Raw genomic sequence first — 20882 nt, forward strand, 5'->3', positions numbered from 1 at the left:
CCGCGAAAGTGCCCACCATTTGCCACCCCCTCCCTTATCCCACTTCCTGCTTGTTTTTAATGCAGGTTTATACAGCGCAAACTCGTGCCGTAGGTACTGGAGCTCTTTAAATGGGCACAGATTACGTTACACAAAGACACATTCAGGCACGGGGAGAGTAAGTCATTATTATGGTGGCCAAATGCTTAACTTCTTTTTGCAGGCAGCACAAATGCTTACGTTTATTTTGCAGGCGGCAAAAAACAAAACAGCGGGACGGTAAAGCACAGTGCTTGCTTCCTTTTATTTTCCCTCATTTCACGGACTCTCCTGGGACCACACCTCTAACTGTAATCGGTACATAGCGGGACGGTAAAGCATAGTGCTTGCTTCCTTTTATTTTCTATTATTTCACGGACTCTCCTGGTCCGTAATTTTTATTGAATTTGGGGAAACACCAGCCAGCAGCTTTCATGTAACACGGCTGGTTTTTGATGCGTGTGCAGTTTTGTTTTGTTTGAGTGCTTTTTTTTTTAATGCAGATTTATACAGCTCAAACTCGTGCGGTAGGTATTGGAGTGCTTTAAATGAGCACGGATTACGTTACACAAGAACACATTCAGGCACAGGGAGACTAAGTCATTATTATGGCGGCCAAATGCTTACTTCATTTTGCAGGCGGCACAAATACTTAACTTTATTCTGCAGGCGGCACAGAACAAAACAGCTTGACGGTAAAGCACAGTGCTTGCTTCCTTTTATTTTCTGTTATTTCATGGACTTTCCTGGGTTCCTAATTTTCGTTGGATTTGGGAAACTATACCATCACAGCTGATGTCAGCAGTGAGCGTCACGGACTCTCTTGGGTCCGTGCTTTTCGTTGGATTTGGGGAAACATGAAGTATTCTTTTTTCTCAACTTTAAAAAGGTAATTACATTTAGCGTGCATTTAAAAATATGCGAATGCGATGGGGATGTTGTCTTTTTACCCCTTACTTTAGCAGTAACCTATATTTTTTTTAGGAGCTTATCATCCTGCTGGTTGTTCAGTTGCATCTCACAGATGCTGCGAGCCAAGAAATTACAATCTTTACTGCAAGGCTCAAAGCACTTAATTAGCTTGTCCTGGTTTCCTTTCCCAACTTGCAAACACATGCTAACACTGCACACTAAACCAGACTTTCGGTCTGAGTTTTTTTCCCTAAACAAATGTCAATAGATTATAATCTATCAGCACAGTTACAAAATAAAGGTGAACTTGAAGTTATTTTAACCAAAATTGAAAACGTATTGACCAAAACCACATTATTTTTTTTAAAACGATAGTACTTTTTTTGTGTGAGTGCGTTTGGGAATTTTATAAATTGGATATAACATGTTTCAGGGTCTATTTACACTTCACGCGCACTGGCTAGCGGCATGCGCGCACCTTCTACGGACGCAAGTACAGCACAATGGAGTCCAGGTACACTGGCAAAGTGGTTTTTGAAGTGAACATTGTTTCTAATTTAATTAGTGCTACAGGCATTGAATAAAATGATGGAACACATTTTGGAGTCGGTCCCTGAGGAGTAGATTGTGTGTAATCGGTACATAGCGGGACGGTAAAACACAGTGCTTGCTTCCTTTCATTTTCCGTAATTTCACTGACTCTTCTGGGTCCGTACTTTTCCTTGGATTTGGGAAACTATACCATCACAGCTGATGTCAGCAGGGAGCGTGAAACTTGCTGATGTATTTTGGCAGTGAGATATCCGATGGAACACATTTTGGAGTCGGTCCCTGAGGAAGAGGTTGTGTGTAATGCAATAGGTCTCGCATTTATTTGAGTTTGAGCTATAGGCATTGTAAATGACAATGCCTTATATTTATGTTTTGGTTTTAAAATAAATAAATAAAAGGGATTGTTATTTACAATGCCAATAGCTTAAACTCGCGTAAATGCGAGACCTATTGCATTGCAAATGCTTGTTTAAAAGTGCCTTGTATCTGAATGCTGCTATAAACATGTAAATATATATTTAGATAAACTGGGCACTGTGATATACTGTATATGAATTGATTTTATTGTATGTGTTCAAGTAATATATCAAGGTTCTTTGGTTTTAAAGTCTGTGTAACACTTTTTGGGATTACATTTATGTGTGATTTGAGTTTGTATCCTTGTTTTTATGCTGGTACTCTTTATATGTACTATTATGATTATTAATCGAATAAAGATTTGTATTCATTCAAGGATAACTCCTGCCTCTTGATTGAGGGCAGATGATTTAATCTGTGAAGACACCTTTTTACCTTTGACCCCTGAACAAGGGCCAGTTGACCCTTCTCCCATCCTCGTAGACTGGGGTCTTTCACTGGCCCACAGTGTGCTGGCTGCTGGTATTACAGGTGGTGTGAGTGGACCCCACCTGTGATGTCCCCTCTCTTTCACTGGACCACAGTGTGCTGGCTGCTGGTATTACAGGTGGTGTGAGTGGACCCCACCTGTGATGTCCCCTCTCTTTCCCTTGGCCCCCAGTGTGCGGGCTGCTGGTATTACAGGGGGTGTGAGAGGACCCCACCTGTGATGTGCCCTCTCTTTCACTGGCCCACAGTGTGCTGGCTGCTGGTATTACAGGGGGTGTGAGTGGACCCCACCTGTGATGTCCCCTCTCTTTCCCTTGGCCCCCAGTGTGCTGGCTGGTGGTATTACAGGTGCTGTGAGTGGCCCCACCTGTGATGTCCCCTTTCTTTCCCTTGGTCCACAGTGTGCTGGCTGGTGGTATTACAGGTGGTGTGAGTGGAGCCCACCTGTGATGTCCCCTCTCTTTCCCTTGGTCCACAGTGTGCTGGTATTATAGGTGGTGTGGGTGGACCCCACCTGTGATGTCCCCTCTTTTTCACTGGCCCACAGTGTGCTGGCTGGTGGTATTACAGGGCGTGTGAGTGGACCCCGCCTGTGATCTCCCCTCTCTTTCACTGGCCCCACTCTGCTGGCTGGTGGTATTACAGGTGGTGTGAGTGGACCCCACCTGTGATGTCCCCTCTCATACACTGGCCCACGGTGTGCTGCCTGCTGGGGTATTACAGGTGGTGTGAGTGGACCCCACCTGTGATGTCCCCTCTCATACACTGGCCCACGGTGTGCTGCCTGCTGGGGTATTACAGGTGGTGTGAGTGGACCCCACCTGTGATGTCCCCTCTCTCCGTCTCCACTGGCCCACAGTGTGCTGCCTGCTGGGGTATTACAGGGGGTGTGAGTGGACCCCACCTGTGATGTCCCCTCTCTTTCACTGGACCACAGTGTGCTGGCTGCTGGTATTACAGGTGGTGTGAGTGGACCACACCTGTGATGTCCCCTCTCTTTCCCTTGGCCCCCAGTGTGCGGGCTGCTGGTATTACAGGGGGTGTGAGAGGACCCCACCTGTGATGTGCCCTCTCTTTCACTGGCCCACAGTCTGCTGCTGCTGGTATTACAGGGGGTGTGAGTGGACCACACCTGTGATGTCCCCTCTCTTTCCCTTGGCCCCCAGTGTGCTGGCTGCTGGTATTACAGGGGGTGTGAGTGGACCCCACCTGTGATGTCCCCTCTCTTTCCCTTGGACCACAGTGTGCTGGCTGCTGGTATTATAGGGGGTGTGAGTGGCCCCACCTGTGATGTCCCCTCTTTTTCACTGGCCCACAGTGTGCTGGCTGGTGGTATTACAGGGCGTGTGAGTGGACCCCGCCTGTGATCTCCCCTCTCTTTCACTGGCCCCACTCTGCTGGCTGGTGGTATTACAGGTGGTGTGAGTGGACCCCACCTGTGATGTCCCCTCTCATACACTGGCCCACGGTGTGCTGCCTGCTGGGGTATTACAGGTGGTGTGAGTGGACCCCACCTGTGATGTGCCCTCTCTTTCACTGGCCCACAGTCTGCTGCTGCTGGTATTACAGGGGGTGTGAGAGGACCCCACCTGTGATGTGCCCTCTCTTTCACTGGCCCACAGTCTGCTGCTGCTGGTATTACAGGGGGTGTGAGTGGACCACACCTGTGATGTCCCCTCTCTTTCCCTTGGCCCCCAGTGTGCTGGCTGCTGGTATTACAGGGGGTGTGAGTGGCCCCACCTGTGATGTCCCCTCTCTTTCCCTTGGACCACAGTGTGCTGGCTGCTGGTATTATAGGGGGTGTGAGTGGCCCCACCTGTGATGTCCCCTCTCTTTCCCTTGGCCCCCAGTGTGCTGGCTGCTGGTATTACAGGGGGTGTGAGTGGACCCCACCAGTGATGTCCCCGCTCTTTCACTGGTCCAGAGTGTGCTGGCTGCTGGTATTACAGGGGGTGTGAGTGGACCCCACCAGTGATGTCCCCGCTCTTTCACTGGTCCAGAGTGTGCTGGCTGCTGGTATTACAGGGGGTGTGAGTGGACCCCACCGGTGATGTCCCCTCTCTTTCCCTTGGTCCACAGTGTGCTGGCTGGCGGTGTTACAAGTGCTGTGAGTGGACCCCTCTCCTTGTCGCAGACCCTGCGGTGCAGAGACCTAGCGTTGGCTTTTTGGCTCATTCCACATATGGCCCTCAGCTCTGCCGTCCCATCAAACTAAACCCCAGTACCTGCCTGCTCCCCAGGACTCGTTCTACACAGCTAGAGCTCGACCCTCCTGGGGACCCCAGTGTCCTCACAACACACTTTCCAGTGATTGCAGCCGCCCGAGTCCCCGCACCCAGTTTGTGCAGCGTGTAGACTGGATGTGTTCAGAAGCATTGGACAAGCTGTGTAGGGTGTAGACAGTATCACAAAACAGACACATGGTAAGAAGGCAGCGACTGCGTCCTCAGGAGCGTCTCTTTATTGCTGCTTCGGTTCTGGAGGTGGCTCTGGTGAGGTCAGCGTTGAGACAGCACAAAAGAGGCTTCTCCCCCCCCTCTGCCCAGCGCTCTCCTTGGCAGTGACCCTCCACCATGCTGCCCTGTGGTTCTGGGCAGACCAGCTGACCCGGGTTTCAGTCTACGTGGAGATTGGTGGAGTATCAACGCTAATAAATAACAATACTTGGGTGACCACCGTGTTCCTACAACCAACTAACACCAACATCTAATGGCAGAAGAATCCAAGGCTAGGTCCTACCCGGTTTTACTTGTAACAGAGTCTAACAGCAGCATCTGACGGGCACAGGCCGGCCTCCCAGAATCAAGAGACTGAAGGTCAGATTTATGAGAACTGTCACGCAGCGCCGGAAGTCTCCTCGCTGCGCGACAGGGAAAGGGCGGGAATGGGCCGCATTTAATGAATACGGGGCATTCCTGCCATTTCCTTCGCACTGGTACCATTGTGGCTGCCTGGGACCAATGTGGGCGCCCTTGTATCATGGTGCACAGGTGCCTGCAATGCATGCAGGATTGTTTTTGTGCAGTAAGGGGCACCTTCTTGAACAAAAACAGGCATAGTCCTCTATCTAGGTGTGCTGCAGAATGCATCCCACATAGAAATAGGAAGTAACGAGGAGAAATAAAGATATTTCTTCTTGTTACGCCTTTCCTGGGAAGGCGTATCTTTTTTGGTCGTTCGCAGGTTTACCGGTTCTGGTAAATCTGGAAATGCATCAAAAACCATGGGAGTCGCGTGGGAACACCCATGCAACGGCCATGGAACGCCTCCCTAGCGCAGTGTAAGGCAACGCAGTGATGTGCGCTGCGTTGCTTTACTCAAGATTTATGGAGGCACCCAGGGCCACGCAAAGTGGCTTTGCATGGTGTCATAATTCTCATTTGTGAGTTACGTCCTGCATGTACCACAGTGCGTGGTGCAATCGCGACGCAACTGGGGTCATAAACGCGGCCTTGAGAATTATTTTCTTGGAAGAGGGAGACCAGCTCAATCTCCATTTACTTCACTGGCATCAGCTGATCCTTCTGAGATGCCGTCACCATCCCAAGTTTGGACAATGTTGCTCTGGGTCTTGTTGAGGTGCCGCTGTCTGCCAGGCTTGAGGTGAGCGAGACCTGCTCGAAGTGCCTGTTTGAGGATGTTGGAAGGATGGGGCGATGAGGCTTGGCTAGTATTTGAAGAGTGAGGCCCGCCGCACTCCTTCAATCCCACGGGCGAAGAGATTTATCAGCTGGCAGTGCACCCTGGAAGAGAGGAGACAAAAGGTCGACAGAATCTGTAAAGTGTGATTTGTATCGTGACACTCCTACATACCTGCTGCCTTCATTTTCCACCTTGAAGGACCTGTTTGGGGTCCTCTCTTGTCCGCCCTGGAAATGTTTTAAAGATTTATCTCAGTCTTATACGCATTAATCCAGAGCCCACATTGGCAGCGGCCCAGCTGGGATTTTCCAGCTCAATGTTTCACCACAGTTACTACCTTTCTCTAATCTCTGCTGCAGCTCTCTCGGTTCACGCACACACAGTGTGAGTGACAGTTTTTCTCCTCATCACCATGGAGGAGACAGCAGCTGTACCTGTAGTCTCATTGTCCGGGCCCTGCCCCTGCCCCTGATACTGTCAAGTAGCCGATAAGGACACTGTCGACATTGCTAAGTTAGCATGAGCCCAGCAGCCATGTTACAACATGCTTTATTTTTGCAATACTGTTTATGCTTTTCACATGAGACCTGTCTGCTTTGTTCGTTCTCTGCCTGTTCCTGGAGTTTAGTCTGAACATTGTGAGCAAGGTCGATAAACAATGCCCCTTGTTATTCTATTCTGGTCAGTCCCCAGCACCTAGACAAAACATGCTAACACAACTGTTACTGCTGCAGATTTGTGCTTTGATACTACGGGGAAGCATGTTTAGGTAACACACACAGTTCGAGAGGGAGCTTTCCAGAGAGAAGAGCAATGCGGTTTCTATGATGTAGCTATACCATCTAGGCAATAAGGTATGGGGTCTGCTGACAAAGTCCAGAGATCTTCTATTATATAATAATACTTCTTACCAAGGGGAGGGTGGTTAGGCCTTATAGCCCTTTATCCACTGTCTTTATACGATCAATCAATCAATCAATCAATCAAGGCATTTGTATAGCGCGCTACTCACCCGGGAGGGTCTCAAGGCGCTGGGGGGAGGGGTCCGTCACTGCTCGAACAGCCAGGTCTTGAGCTGCTTCCTGAAGGAGAGGTGGTCCTGGGTCAGCCGAAGGTGGATGGGGAGGGAGTTCCAAGTCTTGGCTGCCAGGTAGGAGAAGGATCTTCCTCCGGCGGTGGCTCGGCGGATGCGTGGTACGGAGGCGAGGGCGTGGCTGGTCGATCGTAGTAGGTGGGTGGGCGTGTAGAAGGTCAGGCGGTCGTTGAGGTACTTTGGGCCCAGGTCATGGAGAGCCTTGTGTGCGTGGGTGAGGAGCCTGAACGTGATTCTCTTGCTGACGGGGAGCCAGTGCAGGTCTTTCAGGTGGCCGGAGATGTGGTTGTGTCGTGGGATGTCCAGGATGAGTCGTGCGGAGGCGTTCTGGATGCATTGGAGTCTTTTTTGAAGTTTGGCTGTGGTTCCGGCGTAGAGGGTGTTCCCGTAGTCCAGTCGGCTGGTGACGAGTGCCTGGGTGACGGTCTTCCTGGTTTCGGTGGGGATCCATCGGAAGATCTTGCGGAGCATGCGCAGGGTGTTGAAGCATGAAGAGGAGACGGCGTTGACTTGTCTGGTCATCGAGAGGGAGGAGTCCAGGATGAAGCAGAGGTTGCGTGCGTGCGTGGTCCGTTGGTTTGGGAGTGGTGCCCAGGGCAGGGGGCCACCAGGAATCGTCCCAGGCGGAGGGCGATGATCCCAGGATGAGGACTTCCGTCTTGTCTGAGTTCAGTTTCAGGCGGCTGTTCTTCATCCACTCGGCGACGTCTTTCATCCCCTCGTGTAGACTGGCTCTGGCGGTGTCGGGGTCGTTGGTGAGGGAGAGGATCAGCTGGGTATCGTCGGCGTAGGAGATGATGTTGAGGTTGTGTTGGCGTGCGATGGCAGCGAGGGGACATCTCCCTTTATGATATATGGTCTTGCTGCAATGTTAACTGCATTGGTTTTATGCATGGTTGTGGCTCGTATACTGCGTTTTGGAGCACGATAGTTAAAATAAACATTTAAAACTATATTCGTGTTTCGGTCACTTCTTATTGTGGACATGTACGGGAGTGTGAGTGAAAAGCTGTGTCTTGTTACCGCGATTCCTGAGCGATCTGGGAGTGTTGTGTTCTAATCATTTGCTTCTTCATGTGTAGGAGAGCGACAGACACTATAGCTAGTCGGTCCTGAGTTTGTGGGCACTAAGGTGGTGGGAAGGCTTAGCCCCTATACACCGAGGTCCCATTTTCCTGCGCACAGCTCTGTGTATGTGCAGAATCCCTGCAACAATACCTCTTCATTATAGACGGTCATTTCAAGAGGACAGTGGTGGCCCTTTAGTATATTTGAAATTCCCACGGTCTTGGGTGCTGGTGACCTGGCACTGATCATTTTAGAAACAGCTGGAAGCCTGAGACATCTGTTGAGTTTTGACTGCTATAAGCCAGACTCCTCCCTAGAGCCTGATGCAATTCTGATTCTGGGCCACGCCCACCAACACACCCAGCAGATACCCTTGGGCAACTTCCTTCATTCATTGTACAATCAAAATCATGATTGACGGGAGCATTGGTGATGGCTTAGGAGTCTGGAGGAAGTGGACCTGCAGGACTAGACTATATATATAAACTACACAGTGGATATGCTAAATGGACCTGCACATCGTATAGTTCAAGCCGTAATGCAATCAATTGTTATTAGCAATTGTATTGGGTGCTAGCAAGTCGCCACATACTCATCCACCAAGAGTAATAGTCATCTCAAAGAATACCAAATTCCCAAGATGTTAAAATTTTACAAAAAAGGCAATGCTGCACACCCCAAACGTAACCTGCACCCCTTAAGACAATCCTATTCCTGGGTGTAGTCCAAAAGTGGTAAATGTTCATGCGAAAAACACCATAGATATCCGATCTTGATGTAACAGGATATGTTATGTTTATTCTTTCATAATCATATAAGTATCCAGTTCTCACAACGCAGCCGACGCGCGTTTCGCCCAACGGGCTTTCTCAAGGCTGCATACATACAAGAAAAAGAAAAAAACAACGTATCTAATTTTCTGTATACACAGAGACATACACAATATTCTCAGCTGTGTTATGCCGTACATTCTAATGTAAAACAAAACCATAATTGATCATCAAGTTCGAAGGGAGAGAGTTCCCCAAGGGATAGAAAGTGATCCCCTTCATTGTATGATTAGTAGAGAGATAGATCCCGATAGGTTCCCCAAGTGGATAGAACGTCAGAGTCCAAGAAACCACTGAATCCCTAAATACTACTGTCATAAATTATCAGAATTCGTCATTCATTTTACACCGATAGGTATAGTGAGTGTTAATGGATGTGCCCGTGTCAAAAGCCAATACCCGAACAGTCATTGGTACTGAAGTGCTCCAAGTCATGTGATATAAGGTGATGACATCTCACCTTGTGCGTTTCACTATTTTGTTCGTATTAGGTGTAAAGGAAATTCCCAAAATTACACCTGAAAAAAAGGATTATAATGTACTGTAACCACTGGCAATATAACTCAATTGGTGTTCGTCAGTACATCTGTTGTGACAATCTGTATTGCTTACCTAGTTCCCACCAAATGGTCCCGTGATTCGTGCCCCAAGTACGGCGCTATCAATGTTTCTTCGTATCCGTAGTCAGTCAAATGTAACCAAGGACCAGGATCCGTCCCCTCTAAATTAAAAGTATAATGGAAACAAAGATTTACTCTAGTGTGTTGTCAGGATCATCATTCAATGATGACCACTTAAATACTATACGCGTGAGCAATTGGAGGATCGTAGGTGCTTGCTGTGGTCTAGTAGCAGTCATGAATTCATGTTAGTTACTAACGATCAACGTTTTACCGCACCTATTGTGTGCTATGTATCTGCATATCAAACCGAAAGTTATATAGCTATTTTATTCCCCAAAGTGAATCGGCTTATGCATTAAGGTCCAAACGCATATGGAAATGTATTCGTGTTCATTACACCGCGCTTCGTATCACTTCAAATATTTACGTGACACTGCCCATATCACATACGGAAATGTATTGGTGTACATTACACCGCGTTTCATATTACTTCAATAATTTACGTGACACTGCCCATATCGCACTCACCTCCTTCACGTTATTGATTCTCCCGCATGTTCCTGGGCGTTTGTAAACCGAATGCCTCCCGCCATTAAGGTGTATAAGTAGGAGTTGTCAACACAGAAAATGGACTCACACCTGACGCAACCAGATTCAAAGTAAGCGAACTGGCGGCCATGTTGGAACGATACAACAGTATATGTATTATGTCTAAACTCCGTCCTCTTTCTCATATCGTCCCAAATTCCTTCGATACATTGTAATTGTCAAGTCCTATTCATATACTCATTCATCAAGAAAAGACCCGACATCATCACCACAGTGACGTTTATAAAGGCGAGAGAGCATGGTATTTCGTAATAGGTAGCTGAAGTCAGAAACAAAAAGGACAGGTAGCAGCAGGTCATATGAGATAGGAATCCTGGCGCCACAGCATGTCATAGACAATATTGTATTAAAAAGCCTGTTACAACATGATTATAGTTCGCTGTAATATTGCACATTCCATTATTAAAGTAATGACAGGTATCGGTAGATAATATACCAAAATATAAGCTTGTAATTGTCATTTATAGTGCATAACACATTGATCTACAGAAATTCAAAAAGTTCCTTATCAATGTTGATCCCATGTTCAACTGCTCTAAGGGAAACGATCCATTTACATTCTTTTTGTCTGAGCATACTAATTCTGTTGCCACCTCTCTGGTGTGGCAGTACTACCTCAAGACCATGAAAAGTTATTCTGATCAATTCAGTGTGGTTGTGTGTGGTATTAAAATGTAAGGCTAACGGATATTGCAAATTATTGTTTCTAATAGCTCTTAGGTGTTCCTGTATCCGTTCCTTTAGTGGTCGGATAGTACTGCCTACATAAATTTTTCCACAAATGCAAATGATACAGTAAATAACGAATTTCGTGTTGCCCAACATTACCTTTGCCAGGGGTAATACTTTGAGACAATCTCTATGCCCCAGCTTTATTTCAAAAACGCCTCAAAGGACATGGTTACCAGCAAAACCCAAAGGGTTTTTTAAATGTGGTACCTGCAATGTTTGCCCCTTTGCGCTGAACAAAACCATGTCATTCAAATACAACTCTGAAAGAATGTATACAGTCAACGACTTTATTAATTGCAACACGAAATTCGTTATTTACTGTATCATTTGCATTTGTGGAAATTCATGGTCTTGAGGTAGTACTGCCACACCAGAGAGGTGGCAACAGAATTAGTATGCTCAGACAAAAAGAATGTAAATGGATCGTTTCCCTTAGAGCAGTTGAACATGGGATCAACATTGATAAGGAACTTTTTGAATTTCTGTAGATCAATGTGTTATGCACTATAAATGACAATTACAAGCTTATATTTTGGTATATTATCTACCGATACCTGTCATTACTTTAATAATGGAATGTGCAATATTACAGCGAACTATAATCATGTTGTAACAGGCTTTTTAATACAATATTGTCTATGACATGCTGTGGCGCCAGGATTCCTATCTCATATGACCTGCTGCTACCTGTCCTTTTTGTTTCTGACTTCAGCTACCTATTACGAAATACCATGCTCTCTCGCCTTTATAAACGTCACTGTGGTGATGATGTCGGGTCTTTTCTTGATGAATGAGTATATGAATAGGACTTGACAATTACAATGTATCGAAGGAATTTGGGACGATATGAGAAAGAGGACGGAGTTTAGACATAATACATATACTGTTGTATCGTTCCAACATGGCCGCCAGTTCGCTTACTTTGAATCTGGTTGCGTCAGGTGTGAGTCCATTTTCTGTGTTGACAACTCCTACTTATACACCTTAATGGCGGGAGGCATTCGGTTTACAAACGCCCAGGAACATGCGGGAGAATCAATAACGTGAAGGAGGTGAGTGCGATATGGGCAGTGTCACGTAAATTATTGAAGTAATATGAAACGCGGTGTAATGTACACCAATACATTTCCGTATGTGATATGGGCAGTGTCACGTAAATATTTGAAGTGATACGAAGCGCGGTGTAATGAACACGAATACATTTCCATATGCGTTTGGACCTTAATGCATAAGCCGATTCACTTTGGGGAATAAAATAGCTATATAACTTTCGGTTTGATATGCAGATACATAGCACACAATAGGTGCGGTAAAACGTTGATCGTTAGTAACTAACATGAATTCATGACTGCTACTAGACCACAGCAAGCACCTACGATCCTCCAATTGCTCACGCGTATAGTATTTAAGTGGTCATCATTGAATGATGATCCTGACAACACACTAGAGTAAATCTTTGTTTCCATTATACTTTTAATTTAGAGGGGACGGATCCTGGTCCTTGGTTACATTTGACTGACTACGGATACGAAGAAACATTGATAGCGCCGTACTTGGGGCACGAATCACGGGACCATTTGGTGGGAACTAGGTAAGCAATACAGATTGTCACAACAGATGTACTGACGAACACCAATTGAGTTATATTGCCAGTGGTTACAGTACATTATAATCCTTTTTTTCAGGTGTAATTTTGGGAATTTCCTTTACACCTAATACGAACAAAATAGTGAAACGCACAAGGTGAGATGTCATCACCTTATATCACATGACTTGGAGCACTTCAGTACCAATGACTGTTCGGGTATTGGCTTTTGACACGGGCACATCCATTAACACTCACTATACCTATCGGTGTAAAATGAATGACGAATTCTGATAATTTATGACAGTAGTATTTAGGGATTCAGTGGTTTCTTGGACTCTGACGTTCTATCCACTTGGGGAACCTATCGGGATCTATCTCTCTACTAATCATACAATGAAGGGGATCACTTTCTATCCCTTGGGGAACTCTCTCCCTTCGAACTTGATGATCAATTATGGTTTTGTTTTACATTAGAATGTACGGCATAACACAGCTGAGAATATTGTGTATGTCTCTGTGTATACAGAAAATTAGATACGTTGTTTTTTTCTTTTTCTTGTATGTATGCAGCCTTGAGAAAGCCCGTTGGGCGAAACGCGCGTCGGCTGCGTTGTGAGAACTGGATACTTATATGATTATGAAAGAATAAACATAACATATCCTGTTACATCAAGATCGGATATCTATGGTGTTTTTCGCATGAACATTTACCACTTTTGGCCTGCAGGACTAGACTGTCAAGATTCATGGTGGTGAGTAGACCGAACTTACACCTAATTCCTGAATCTGGCGCTGTGGTCGTGGAGTAGTTTTCAAGGGCTTGAGCACCTGGTCAGGCTAGGTTGTCTCTGCCTCAGAGGGGACCAGAGCTCTCATCAAGGGAGAGCCATATGGATTTTAGGCAGGTCTGTGCTTGGAGTGTGTGGATGTGTGTGGTCATCTCTGCCTAAGGGAATCCAGGAGTGGTCTTGAAGAAACTGTTACTTATAATATGGGCATGTGCCTGCTTGACGAGCATTCGGTGCACATCGTGGTCTGTCAACGATCGGTCCCTAAGTGTTTCTCTACCACTAGGGTGTTCTTCCAGGGCTGTCAAACAATCAGTAATCGGATGTGCCTTTGCTTCAGACTTGTCACAGGGTTGGGGGCATATGCCTGCCACAGGCGGTGTTACAATAGTATTCGAGGACCTGTTAGTGGGCGTGTCTCTTCCTCAGAAGATGTTAGAGTGGTTTTCCAGGACATGTCACTGGGCAGGACTCTGCCCTGGGTTTGTTAGAGTGGTCTTCCAGGACCTGTTAGTAGGAGTGTCTGTGCCTCAGAAGGTGCTACAGTGGTCTTCCAGGACCTGTCAGTGGGCATGTCTCTCCTAGGGGGCATTAGAGAAATCTTCCAGGGCATGTTATGTGTGACTGTCCCTCAGGCGGTGATAGAGTGGTCTTCTAGGATCTGCCAGTGGGCGTATCTCTGCCTCAGGAAGTGTTAGTGGTCTTCCAGGACCTGTCAGTGGAAGTCTCTCATCCAGGACCTGTCATTGGACATGTCTCTGCTTCAAGACGTGTTTGAGTGGGCGTTAAGATCTGCTGGTAGGCATGTCTCTCCCTCAGGAGGTTTTAGAGGGGTCTTCTCTGACCTGTCACTTATCAGTTGTCATGTCTCTGCCTCAGAAGGTGTTAGACTGGTCTTGTAGGATCTGTCGGTGGGCGTGTCTCTGCCTCAGAAGGTGTTAGACTGGTCTTGTAGAATCTGTCGGTGGGTGTGTCTTTCTCTCAGGAGATGGTTTCCCAGGACCTGTCACTAGTCAGTGGTATGTCTCAGCCTCAGGAGGTTTTTAACTGGTCTTTAAGGACCTGTCGGTGGGCATGTCTGGGCATGTCTCTACATCAGGAGGTGTTTGTGTGGTCTTTCAGCACCTGTCATTGGGCGAGTCTCTGCCTCAGGTGGTGTTAGAGTGGGACCTGTCATTGGTCATTGTTAATTGGATCCCCTCAGCGTGTGTTACAGTGGTCTTCCAGGACCTGAGTGGGTTATGTCTCTCCCTCAGAAGGTGTTATAGCGGTTTTCCAGAACCTGACTGGGCATGTGTCTCCTTCAGGATGTCTTAGAGTGGTCGTCCAGGACCCGTCAGATGGCGTGTCTCTACCCTGGAGGTGTGCTCGAGTGGTCTTTGGGACCAGACAGTGGGCATGTTTCTCCCTTAGGAGGTGTTAAAGTGGTCTTCCAGGACCTGTCAGTGGTCGTCTCTCTCTTCCAGGATTTGTTAGAGTTGACTTCCAGGACCAGTCGTTAGTCATTGGACACGTCTCTGCCTCAAGATGTGGTCCTTAAGACCTGCCAGTAGTCACAGTTCTCCCTCAGCAGGTTTTATACTGGTCTTCCTGGAGCTGTCACTGATCAGTGGGCTTGTCTCCCCCTCATGAGGTCTTATAGGGGCCTTCCAGGACCTGTTGATGGGCATGCCTCTGCCTCAGGAGGTGTTCAATGAGTCAAGTGATCTTCCAGGACCTGTCAGTGGGCATGTCTGTACATCAGGAGGTGTTAAAGTGGTCTTTCAGGACCTATCAGTGGGCGAGGGAAGACCTGTGGGAAGGCGAGTCTCTGTCTCGGGTGGTTTTAGTGTGGTCATCCTGGACCTGCCATTGGCCATGTCTCTCCCTCGTCAAGTGTTAAGAGTCTTTTTCAGAACCTGTCCATGGGCATCTCTCTGCCTCAGAAGGTGCTAGAGTGGTCTTCCAGGACCTGAATGGGCATGCCTCTGCCTTAGGGTTTGTTAGGGTGGTCTTCCAGGATCTGTCAGTGAGAGTGTGTCTCCCTCGAGAGGTCTTGAAGTGGTCTTCCAGGGTCTGTCTGTGGGCATGTCTCTGCCTCGGGAGGTATACTGGTGCTGTTTGAGGATCTGCCACTGGGTGCAATGATTGGAGAATGATGGAGCCCGGTTATCACTTACCTTACGCTAACGTCTGCATACGGCAGCACTTCCCCGTCGCAATTCCAGCAGCTCTGGGAGGGGGGAGCCCCACAGAGACTCCCAAAGAAACTCTTTTTACTGGCAATCGCACCCTCAGCGCTGCTCTCCTCCCTCCTGGGTGTGAATCGCAGAGCCCTCACCCGATATACATTCACGAAGGGCAGGTCAAACTGTAGTGAGAAAAGAGAGAAGCTGCTGTCAGTTCAGAGCCTTCCTAGATATAGCTGACATCCTCATATCAAACCCCTCGCCAGAGAGCGCGGAGATCTTCATGGCCAACCTACAGATAGCTGAGGTCTTCTGGACAGGTCTCCAAAGAACTTAGACCACTGGCTCGTGTTCCTCGCTTTATCTATACCCCAAAGATAAGCCCTGATCCTGAACCTTCACATGCCCTCTTGACCACCCAAAGCTCTCCTCCACATGTAACATCCTGTCAGTCTCCTCAAAGTACCTTCCTCCTGACATACACACTGAATCCCTCCTGCTCCTCTACCTCAGCCACATCCGGTGGATTGCTCTGGGTCCTACACCCCTCAGCAGCCTCATGGATCGCCCCAGGGACGGTGCTGATGGAGAGCATGGGTCACATCAGGGTATCTACCTCAGTTACATCCAATGGATTGCTCCAGGTCCTCCACCCCTCAGAAGCCTCTTGGAACGCCCCAGGGACTGCGCTGATGGAGAGCACGGGTCCCATCAGGATATCTACCTCAGTTACACCCAGTGGATCGCTCCGGGTCATCCACCCCTCAGAAGTCTCATGGAATGCCCCTGGGACTGTGCTAATGAAAAGCATGCGTCATCAGTGTTTCTACCTCAGTCACACCCAATGGACCGTTTCGGGTCCTGCTCCCTGACATGCTTCATGGATCACCCCACCTTCCTCACTCCTGGCTGCCATGAGACTCGCCTGGCTCCACCTACCTGGTCCTTCTGGTTGGTGTGTCGGCTCAGGTGCCGTAGGAACTGGAACATGGAGCATTTCTTGACTAGGATGAGGTCGGCAGAGCCATCCGCAAGGTGGGCCGTGGGCGACAGTCCATCCGGGCTCTTTGGACAAGCACTGGAGATGGCGGTCAGGTTGATGGCAATGAAGGAGCCTTCCGCGCTCTGCCAGTTGCTGTCTGCGGAAAAAGAAATGATTCAAGATATAACTGACCCGCCACCTCGAGGGTAGAGGGGAACTGCAAGCTGTGAGGGAGAGGACTGGGAGGGGGGGACCATCTGTTACCTCAGGGGCAGGATAAATGGCCCACAGAAGGACAGAAAAAACCCTGCACCCCTCCGGAGTCGTGTCCAGGACAAAGAACCAATTGGGGGACACAAGCGAACACACTGTGCCCTCAGAAGTGCATGTCCAGGGCAGAAACGTGACCATGGGAGACGAGGTGGACGACATCAGTACCCCCGGAGGCACTGAATATATAGCGACTAGGGGCCTCATGTATGAGTGGGTTGCATCACGTTGCCACCACGCAACAGAGTACATGCATGACGCAAATCTCTAAGACAGATTTTTGAAGCCACGCTAGGCCACTTGGCATAGCTCTGAGGGGCCGCAACGCAGCACGAACTGCCGCCTTGCATCATCCTGCCCTGGGTAGGCGTTCCATGGGTGTTGCGTGGTTGTTCCCACACAACAGCCATGGATTTTGTCGCAGCCCCAGATTTAAAAGAACTTGTAAGCCTGGAGATGCGCCAAAAACTTACGCCTTCCCAGGAGAGGCAAAACGAGGAGAAATCTCTCTATTTATCCTTGTTTCTTCCTCTTTCTTGTCTGCTGTATTCTGCAGCGCACATAAAAAGAGGAATAGGCCTCCCAGGATTGCTTTTGTTCAGAAGATGCCCCTTCCTGCACAAAAAGAATCCTGCATGTAACACAGGCGCCCTTGCACCACGGTGCAAGAGTGTCTGCATCGGTGCTAGGCTGCCGAAACGGCGCCAGCGTACGGGAAGGGACAGACATGCACTGTATTGACTTAAATATGGCGCATTCCTGCCCTTTCCCTGTCACGCAGTGCAGCAGGGTGACTTGCTGCGCTGCACTGCACTGCACTGCGCTGCGCTGCACTGCATCACAAGCTCACAAATGAGGCCCTAGGTGTAGAGTCTAGTACAGGTTGAATCAGCGGTAGACGCTTTGTAAGTGTTCTGCGTCCAACGGTGCCCAGAGACTGGGGTGCTTGGGAGATCTCTGGGCGAGGTGGGGGAGGGGGGTGTCTTACCTGGATTCTGGAGCTGCTGGGTCTGGTTGGCTTCAGCCTCTTCGCCGTCTTCCTTGAGTCTTCCGGAGGACTCTGAACAGACGAGGCACCTAAAACAGAAGAGGCCAGCGGGTCAGAAGTGATTGAGCGGCCACAATCATATGAACATCTCATGACCCCGGTATGATGCAGAAGGCCAGGTGCGGTCATCAGTCTACCTGTGAATGGACCGTGGCTAGTGAGTGGGTGTGACCACAGAAGGAGGCAGGGTGGCCGGAGGAGGGAGCAGGACTAGGTTTCATTGGGTAGTTACTCTATGGTAAGTGCTATACGAATAGTCATTTGTAGTTACCCATGTAGCGAGACATTCTTGCAGTGCATGCATCTCTTTCATATAGAACATAGCAAAGTCAAAACACTGCCTTGAAATGCTGCGTCTGTTTCCTTGATGACGAGGCTAGACCGTGCGCTTCTGTGCTGCTCCCCCCTCCCCACAAGCAATCCCCACACAAGTACCCCGCCCCTTCCCCCACAAGCACCCCCTCTATTACTTCGCCCACAAACGTCTGGGCAAAAAAGAAATCACGTTTGCTCTACTGTTTTCTTGTTTACTGGTCCATTTTGGATCAGTAAATAAAAAGTAAAAAATGGCGCCCATGTCATTTTGTAGGCTTGTACATGGTTGGTGATGCATACGCAATGCATGCAAAGTGTCGCAGGCACAGCAGCACTTTCTTTTCTCTCTAGCCATGCTCGACAGCAACAGAGATGCTGTACAGCATCGCAAAAAAAAAAAAAATTAGTGCGCCAATATGTAGCAAAGGCGAGACCTATTGGCTTTGCCAGTGCTTGCTTGACATCTTACGGCATCATGTATCCCAGTCCGCAGGGCATGCCGCCCCCGTTCACGCAGAGTGCAGCACTTACTGTGGTCGGACCAGAGTGAACAATGTGATGATGGCTTCTTCCTGTATCATCTTAAAGAGCCGTTGTGCAGAGCGCACCGCTGCCGATGGGTGTCGCCCTGGTGGGATCTCCTTCCTGACCAAGCGCAGTCAGCAGACGGAGGAGCAGGGGGATCTGGCCAGTTCCCCAACTCTGACAATATGGTGAAGTTCGATAGGGGTCTTGACCATCACTCACTGTTCGGTATCTACCCACCATCCCCACGCGTACAGATGTTCATGGACAGCATGGTGCAGCGCTGGAGCTCGCCTTGGAAACAAGGACACCACTGAGGGCCCGGTCCCTCGATGAAGATTTTGACAAGATCCAATGATTTATTAAACAATCCTTGCCCCCCCCCCCCCTTCCAGACCCATGGCGTAATCTGGATCTTACTTGTAAATCCAAGATCCATTCTGATCTAATCTCAGCATTTAATCTTTTTAAACTGTTAATGGGTGAAACCCTAAAATCTAAATCTTTTGACTGACTCCATTCCGGGGAATGAAGGTAAAGATCTCGCTTACCAGCTTTTTCTTCATTCGACCAAATCAGTGACACTCCCTTTGGGAGAGGAGTGTTCCCGACTGTCTCAAAAATGGCTAAATTATTCCTGTATTCTGTCCCCTTTCTCGCTAAAGTCATTGAAAGTTGTGATGCAGCACAGTTTTCAGAGCACATGTCAACAATGTTTGTGATGTGTTTTAAATGGGGATTCAGAGAGATACAGCATTGAAAGCCGCTTCACTCCAGGTAGCTGGCGGTGCACTTCATACGGGATTGTTCTGCTGGGCTCGACACAGCGGATCACTCCCTGCTCACTGGGATTCTCAAAGAAGGCATGGCTGGTGGTGGTGTCGTCCTCACGCGGTTTGATTTGTGTCTTCGATCTGGCTGCGTCAGATTAAATGGACAACTGCATCTTCAGTTCAGCTATGGTGCTACAAGGGATCCTTCGAGATTCAATGATCGCCCTCCTCTTTATGTTGAATCCCCGGAGTCCGCTGCAAGAACTCGAGAATCTATTATCCTCACCCAAAATGTGGACGATAACGAAGTCTAGTTTAGAAATGGCTGTTCTCCTCCCTGCCCAAACACTGCAAACGGTTCAGGATTGGATGACCACCGTCATCTGAAACGCAATCTCTTAAAAGCTGAATTCAGCTCATCTCGTCTTCTCACTCGATTCGATCAGTCCAGGACTGACTCCTGTTCTACCTCTGGCTGAAAAGAAGCGGTCATCGACCATGCCAAACCACTGGGTGTCATCTTTGATAAAAGGTTCAACCTCCAAGGGCAAATCAACTGTTTATCCCAGAGTAAGACCCCAGTGGTATAGTCCGATCCCTTGTGTTGTCAATGGTGGACTTTATCAATTCTCTTTTCCCTGGAGTTCTTAAGATGCACCTTGCCAAGTGAAGGCGGCGTAACACCGCTGAGAGGCAGGCCGCTCTCTGGAGCCAAAGGACGTGGCCACGGTACATTTATGGAACTAAATATCAGGGGGGGGCAGATCTTAGGATCTCGAGTAGTTCAAAACACTAGAGGAATGCAGAAAGGCACAATCTTTCTCCAAGAGTCCATCTGGAATTCGCTCCCCTTAGTACCTTTAAGACTAAGCGGACGCGCCCTCTCTCACTCCCTGCCGGGTCCAAGTCTGGTCGCGCCCCCCTTGGACTCATCTTTCTTGCCTTCCAGTCCTCCCATCCCTGCCCCCAGGTTTGTTTCTGCCGTTTTCGGTCACACTCCCACCCTGCACTGCTGGTGCTGCCCTCCTACCTTCAGCCTCACATGTCCATGCTCGTGTCCTTCGCTTCTGTATTCCTGTTTTTACTCCCTTGTGTACTTCACAGCATTGATTTGCTGGCAATCATTATTGGACTGGTGTTGGTTGCGACATTTGTTTGAGTTTGTGCCTTTCGGTTGTTTACTCTGCTCTCTACACTCCAAAGCGGACTCCCTGCCGACTGACACTTTGTAATGAGTTCCTTGGTATTTTGATCACTCCCACCACCTTCCCTCCTTTAACTTGTCACTTCCATGTACAGTTTCCGTGTTTTCTCATTACAAGAGCTGAGGCCCTCTTTATGCATAAACTTTAACGGCGGCTCCAACCAGCTGCCCTTAAAGCCCCTCAAAACATCACAAAGGCCCGGTTCCACTCGGGGGTCTTCGTGGGAAGCCCCTGACCCCGGCCCCGCAGCTGCAGGCTCCTTCCAGTGACCTCCTACCGGTGAGATCAGCCTCGC

General features: G+C 48.4%; 1 protein-coding gene across 1 annotated transcript in view; it reads right to left on the reverse strand.

The window, feature by feature from the left end:
• Nucleotides 1–4767: 4767 nt before the first annotated feature.
• The window catches only part of LOC146797202 (ceramide kinase-like), a 269453-nt gene continuing 253338 nt past the window's right edge, over nucleotides 4768–20882 (reverse strand). Inside the window, exons 10-13 of the mRNA XM_085629912.1 lie at nucleotides 17710–17798; nucleotides 16409–16608; nucleotides 15461–15651; nucleotides 4768–6071 (exon numbers count right to left, since the gene is read on the reverse strand). Of these exons, the coding sequence (XP_085486038.1) occupies nucleotides 5996–6071; nucleotides 15461–15651; nucleotides 16409–16608; nucleotides 17710–17798 (556 nt within the window). The 3' untranslated portion in view covers nucleotides 4768–5995. The remainder of the gene's footprint in view (nucleotides 6072–15460; nucleotides 15652–16408; nucleotides 16609–17709; nucleotides 17799–20882) is intronic.

Source organism: Triturus cristatus, chromosome 10 (genome assembly GCF_964204655.1).
Source record: "Triturus cristatus chromosome 10, aTriCri1.1, whole genome shotgun sequence".
NCBI classification, from domain to species: domain Eukaryota; kingdom Metazoa; phylum Chordata; class Amphibia; order Caudata; family Salamandridae; genus Triturus; species Triturus cristatus.